The sequence below is a fragment of the Clinocottus analis genome, unplaced genomic scaffold, assembly GCF_023055335.1.
Source record: "Clinocottus analis isolate CAN_PGR_092001 unplaced genomic scaffold, fCliAna1.0.p SCAF_23, whole genome shotgun sequence".
NCBI lineage: Eukaryota > Metazoa > Chordata > Actinopteri > Perciformes > Cottidae > Clinocottus > Clinocottus analis.
The window spans coordinates 9,567,501-9,574,525 of record NW_027175965.1 but is presented as its reverse complement, the minus strand read 5'-3'; the positions used below and the strand labels follow the sequence as shown (position 1 = coordinate 9,574,525).

Below are 7,025 nucleotides of genomic sequence, written 5' to 3'. Positions count from 1 at the left end.
GGGGCGGCCCCGGTGGCGCGTACACGTCTGCTACAGCTTGAAAGTTGCATTGAAGGTCCCACGCTCACGGGTGACGCGCTAAGAAAGACTTTTGGAAGAGCTGAGGGGGGAACTCACCACCGCATTTCAATCCGGACGCTGCGCAGTTGTCTCGTTTGAGTGAGAGACCGATTCACCGAACTCCGCGCGCAGCTGCTCCTGAACGAGTATCCAAGAGATCCCTCGTGTCTGCTCCGCGTCAGTGTGGCTCTTCAATTATTCAGAAATTACATGAATTAAATCAGAACACCTTCGGCAACCAGCAATGCAACCCGGTCGTTTGAAGAGAGTCTGACTCGTTTGAATCAGACTTCATTCGGATGGTCCGATAAGTGGACGACAGAAAGAGTCACAGAGTAAGAACTACGAAGCTTCACAGACACTTGGAACTCTTTGACTTGTGTGCGGGGAGCTGCCTCGCGCGTCCAGGCGTCCCGCCGCGCGGTGCGGGGTCTCCAGCTCGGGCCGCAGCGCGGACATGCTGCCCAAATTCGAGACTGAATCACTGGGACTCACTCGATCGTATGGAGAACAAGGGCGCATGCCAAGGAATATGCAAGGTAGGAACTGTCACTCATTTCCATCTCGTCAGACGACAGAGCCACACATGGTGTGTCCTCTTTACACAACGCAGAGCCACACATGTTGTGCCCACTTTACGCAACAATCAGCATGAAGTCCTGCGCGCTGATGTCACCACAACTTTTTAATCCGCGTGTTTACAACACATGTCTGCGGACACCGTATGAAAATGACAACGTATGAAAATGACTAATGATAAGACAAGTCTATTATTGCAAGATAAACTTGTGAAGTTGTTGTGCATGTGGAGGTCATTCGTTGTTGTAGTTTTCTCTCTTATCGCGGTGTCTTACTGCGATATTATCTTTCCTCTGATAACAATTATGAAGCACAAAGTCACGTCAAACCCGCACTTGATTAATAAGACATAGTTATAACTAGGATAGTTATACTCAGACAGGAGTGAGTGCGCGCGCGCCTGGTGCGTAAACACGGCGAAACGGAGCAGAAGAGATCTGTGTTTCACTTTTTAATATCTGTAGTTTTTGGAATGAACCGCTTTACTTCTTCTTTGTAAAATGTTCGTGATTTTGTCCGGATACAAACATCAGTTCAAAGTTGTTGCTAATTTCTAAAAAATATATAAAAAACTGAAGAGCATAATTTCACAGGTTTCATTTAGTGAATCCAATATTGACTGAAACGTTATTCTGAGAAGATTTATCCATGATTTATATGAATTGTAAAATCCTAATAATTAGTAGACAAATTAAGCTGAATTAATTGATATGTTGTAACAAATATATATTCCACATATTGAAAAATGCCACACAAAAAAGATTCACCTAAATAAAAAGAAAGCACCAAATATGTTTTTTTTATTTTTTTTACAAGGAATGCATTTTTCATCTTTTTATTTTTTTTACTTTGCTTTCGATCTTTAAATGTGAGAAATTCGGTTTATGATTTTTTTAAAATGTGCAGCTTTAAATGAGGGAGAAAAAAATCAGATTGATCACACGAATATTGTTTCTCGATCTGTTTTTCTAAAAGAAAACCCATAAAGCATGAGTAGTTTCAAAAGGAGAAGCAACATAAACTCCTCGTTCTCTTCACGTCATTTCACAGCAACATAAACGGAGTCAATTAGCCGCGTGCAGCTTTACGAGCCGCTGATAACAAACACTCACAGGTCAGCAGCGGCGGCTGCAGACGCGTCATCTGTGAGGGACGAGCGAGCTGCGCGAGCTTCTACTCTGGAATCATCCACATTTTATACAAATATTGGAGCTTTTTTGGAAATGTGAGCTCGTGGCCGTCGAGGTGAGAGCAGCAGGTGAGAGACTGAAGCGATGCAACACGCACACACACACACACACACACACACACACTGCGTGCACAAGCCGCAGGAGGGTTCCACTAAACTCAACGTGCCCACATATTTATATCAAATTAATTATGTTCATCGTGTTTAATACAGTTTTAACCCATTTTATTGTGCTTTTATAATTCATTGGAATAACTGAAGCATCGATTATTTACAATTTCAAGGGAGAAAATATCAGATTTAAACCCTCAAATAATATTTATGGGAATATACTGTATTTGTGGCTTTATTTTAATGTCCAACGACAGCTGCTAATATGATTCATATTAATAACGGCCTCGTGCACTGCGTGAACGAAGCCAGTGCGCCGGTTCTGCTCATTTTGTTCATCTAAATTTGTCTAAATCTGCAGCTCAGACTCATGTTCTCCTCCGCGCGCTCAAAGCCAGGAGAAAGTTTGTAAAGTGAGTTTTCTCTGAGCTGCTGAGGAAAAAGCGGCAGCTCGGTGGAACTTGTTGCTCCAACAAGCCGAGCAGCGCGCGATCGAACCAGCAACCTTCTTCAATTAAAAGCTCCCATGAAGATGAGCAGCGGGCTCGTGTGTGTGTGTGTGTGTGTGTGTGTGTGTGTGTGTGTGTGTGTGTGTGTGTGTGTGTGTGTGTGTGTGTGTGTGTGTGTGTGTGGGGAGGCTTTGGGAGGCGAAGGGGACGAAATATTTTTACTTTTACAGCCACAAACACGCAGCTTTTCCTGTTTGATCCTGGCTGCTTTTTATGATTACAACCATAAAAGCTTTTGTAACTGCTGTAAATGTCAGTTTGCTCAGCCTGTTACACACACACACACACACACACACACACACACACACACACACACACACACACACACACACACACACACACACACACACACACACACGCACACACACACACACCTTATCAATGCACATATTTATGATACACGATGCAACAAATACACTGCAATTATATCTGATATTTATTTTATCCTCAGTCCTAAATATTAATAAAAGAAATGTCGGATTTTCTCTTATTCCTAAATTGATTTTCAAATTGCAGCAATTCATTTTATCCAGAAAGGATCATGTCAAATGATATTGACGACTTATTGAATGGACTATTTCTTTTCTCCAGCACACGCAGATATTCACATGAAACGCTGCACATGAAGCTCCTGAACGCAGCATTTGGCCTTTAGCATCGCGAGATTCTTCGACGGGAAAATAATGTTGGCTCAAGTTGCTTCTGCATGTTTTTCCTGCTCGCCTGCAGAGATAAGAGCTTCTCTGTGTGTCTTCATTTGTCTGTGGGCGGTAACATATTCTCCTCCAATCCTTAACTCTAATATCTCACATTTCCCCCAGCGAGTCCACGACTTACACGCATGCATATTTATGAGCCCCGCGTTTTTATTTTTTGGCTTCTGTCCGCATGTAGAAGAAGAAGAAGAAGAAGAAGAAGAAGAAGAAGAAGAAGAAGAAGAAGAAGAAGAAGAAGAAGAAGAAGAAGAAGAAGAAGAAGAAGAAGAAGAAGAAGAAGAAGAAAAGAGGGCGGCGACCAGGCGGAAGAAATGGTCGCAGCCTTTCAACTCACTCCAAACCTGACTATCCATCGTCGTCCACCCCCCCCCCCCCCCCCACACACACACTCACATCAAACACACACACACACACACACACACACACACACACACACACACTCACATCAAACCTCTACAAGTCCAGAGCAGAACTTCAAAAAGCTTCTTCCCGTTGCGTCGCGTGGTTCATCTTGATGGATGGAAGTAGGCCTTTGGAAAAGAGATTGCTCAGCACTGACTTGTGTCTGTGTGTGTGTGTGTGTGTGTGTGTGTGTGTGTGTGTGTGTGTGTGTGTGTGTGTGTGTCACATCCTCAGCCCACCAGTTCAAAATGATGGACTACACCTATGACGAAGACTTGGACGAGATGTGTCCCGTGTGTGGAGACAAGGTTTCAGGCTATCACTACGGACTACTGACCTGCGAGAGCTGCAAGGTGAGTGCCCCCCCCCCCTCCACCCCCTCCCCTCCCCTCTCCCCCAGTGGGACAGAGTCTCTCTGCTGCAATCATATTGTGATCATGGAAACCTCTCCGTCTATCTGCTTGGATATCTGCAATATTCTAGTGTCCAAAAATAGTTTTTGGGAGTGAGGTTTCTAATTATAGGTGTTGGTATAAAGTGCATGCATGCATGTTGCCTGTGTGTCTTCAGCAGTGGAGCTGTTGTGTGTTTTTGTGCTGTTTTGCATTTTAATTTATTTTGATTTTCCTGGAAAAAAATTGGAAAACACCACGTTTGCATTTTGCCATTTTAAAACGTAATCCATGCAAAGTAAAACCCTGGATCTTCTATTTCTCTATGGCTGCGTTACTTTAGTGTGTTATTCTCTGATCATCTGTGCAGATGTATTTGTGTATATGTAACTGTACACAGATTTAGTTCCTCGCCGAGAGAGAAAAAAACAAAGTCAAAGAGGCCAAAGGTCAAATATTGATGAAAGAAACTTTTCCTGTGAACGTCGGAGGATTACGTGAACAGCTTGAAAAAGAAACACGAGTGTAAAAGCATACAAAGTCTGTGTTTGTGTAGTTTTTTGTGTCATTACCACAAACAGAGGTGGGGAGGAGGTTTAACCCGGAAGGAGAGCGAGCGCTCGACAACACGGCCTCAGTGTCTGAACACTCATCACAAGTTCATTAAGAGAACAACACCGTCGAGCTGCAAACGTGTTGCAGGTTAATAACCAGCACCAACAAGCAAACTGTTGCTTCTATTATTTTCATTCTATCAACGAGCTATTTGTCCCTTTTTAGATTCTCTTCCCGTGGTTTCAACACGGAGCTATCAGGCTTTGCTCAGTTGTCCTGTTAGCTCCATAAAGCTGTCAGCGCAAAATGAAGCAAAGACGAGCGTCAGTGTGTTCACACGGCCGGCTGTGAAAGTGCTGCTCACGTGAATTGACGCCGCCGCGCACATTTCTTGCCGATGTGGTCATTATTCAAAGCAGATGTTATAGATTTTATCCCATATTATGACCTTGAGATGCTAAGCACTTGCTTGGAGGGAGACGTCAGAGGCATCGCCGCTGCTTTTCACACTCAGCAGAAGCTCGTGTTGAGGAGCCGATCCACACACACACACACACACACACACACACACACACACACACACACACACACACACACACACAAAAGTTGAAACGCTCTGGTGTGTGTGTGTGTGTGTGTGCATTGATGCAGGATGCAGATGAAGTGTGGTAAAAAGTGCTGCATATCCTTGTTGAAACATGAATGATATTGATAATTACCTGAAGCTGATTATTGATTATGTCTAAAATGAATCTATTCAGCAAAATTGTCGGAGCTGGACAGATGCATGAGAGTGTTGACATGTTGCAGACTCATATTGGTATTAAATGACTCTGTCAGGTAAACAACACAATCTAGTGTAATAGTGGAGGTTCCTCATTAAATTATTAGTTTCATATCAACATAATTTAGTAAATTGATTTCAGCCTCTAACTCATCCTGATATCATTTAACCCCCAAACACGAATGCAGGAGACTGTTAGCAGGTCAACATTTCCTGGTGCTTTGGTTGTGTTTCTTTAACCTCACACACACACACACACACACACACACACACACACACACACACACACACACACACACCAGACATTGTTAGTTAACACTGTGCTACACACATGAAGTAAACATGGCGCCGCATCACACCTGCTGGAACAACAATAACAAGCTGAAACCGGCTTCGTGCAGCTCGCCGTACACAAACAGGTCGCTCCCAGCGTGTTGCATTCTGGGAGAGCGAGAGCAGAATAATCCTAAAAACACATCGCATCACAAGCAACTGCAGAAGGTCAAAGTGCACAGCGGACATCGCAAAAATATACTAAAGATCTGCAGAAGTTCAAGGAAGATTAAATGTGAGCAGCAGGGATTGTGTGTTTATTTCAAAGTGAGCAGGAGACACTGGGAGGAGACAGAGGAGCTGCAGTGTGAGTTGTGTTTCTCCTCTTTGTTAAACTCACTGTCAGTGTTCACAAGCGGTGAAAAGCAGCTTCCTGGTTGCAGCGTTTGAGGAAAGAATTCCAAGGTCAGGAATACCCAAACACTACGATTATTGAAATTATACTTCACTTTTCTGAGTAATAATTGCAGACTACCATTTCAGATTATTGTGCAGATTTCAGACTGTGTGTTTTAATCTGTGTCACTAGTTTGAATGAGAGCGGTCGCTGTTTGTATATTAAAGTGAAAGACGGGCCTTCACGCGTTCCTCTTCTGGGTTTGAACCGCCGGTCAAATGAAAGCTGTTCGTGGATGTTGTCCGCTGGTCTGCAGGCGCGACGCCGCGTGTTTTCTGGAGCGAGTTGGAATCAGTTTGCTTGAGATATTTATAGCGCGCTGTGCACTAAATGGAAAATTGGAGAGAAAGTTCTCTTTGAAGGATGGATTTTTTTAGCACTCAGAAGTCGATAATCCAAAACCGAGAGCAGCCAATTTTTATTTTTTAAATTCTTTTGGATGGATCAGGCGATGCAGATTTTCAATTAAATGTGTTTGGTGAGATATTGACAGCAGTACATTCTTTTCCTTTTTTTTTCTTATTTTTTTTAAGGACCAGGTTTAAGGATTCTGCTCCTCGGTTATAGATCTGGAATACATTAAAAACATCTTCCCCTCGTCTGATTTCCACCGCAGCCTATAATTAATTACACGTTGCAGGTTTGAATCTCTGTAATCCCGGAACTGTGAATTATGGATATAATTTATTGGATTTTTTCGGACTCCTGTGCTCATATTTTTCAATAATTAAGCAGCGAGTTGAAAAGATGCTTTTCCCCGTAAAATTCTGGAGTCTTTGCCTGAATATGACGAGATATTAATAACACTGAAAATAGCAATATCATTTTGACAGATTAAAGTCTGCACTCTTTGTGAAGCAGCTCATAACGCTGAGAAAACAGTGAGACAGGGATGTAGATTAAATTTGCTTATGTGTAAAATAAATTAAATTAAACCATAAAAATGAAGGTACAGTGGATTAGGAAGTTTATAAATAATTTTCTTATGTGACTTTGTC

General features: G+C 42.7%; 1 protein-coding gene across 1 annotated transcript in view; it reads left to right on the top strand.

Moving 5' to 3' along the window:
• Positions 1 to 200: 200 nt before the first annotated feature.
• Positions 201 to 7,025, top strand: part of nr5a2 (nuclear receptor subfamily 5, group A, member 2) — a 58,989-nt gene continuing 52,164 nt past the window's right edge. The window contains exons 1-2 of the mRNA XM_068589628.1: positions 201 to 599; positions 3,801 to 3,919. Coding sequence (XP_068445729.1) covers positions 518 to 599; positions 3,801 to 3,919 — 201 coding nt within the window. The 5' untranslated portion in view covers positions 201 to 517. The remainder of the gene's footprint in view (positions 600 to 3,800; positions 3,920 to 7,025) is intronic.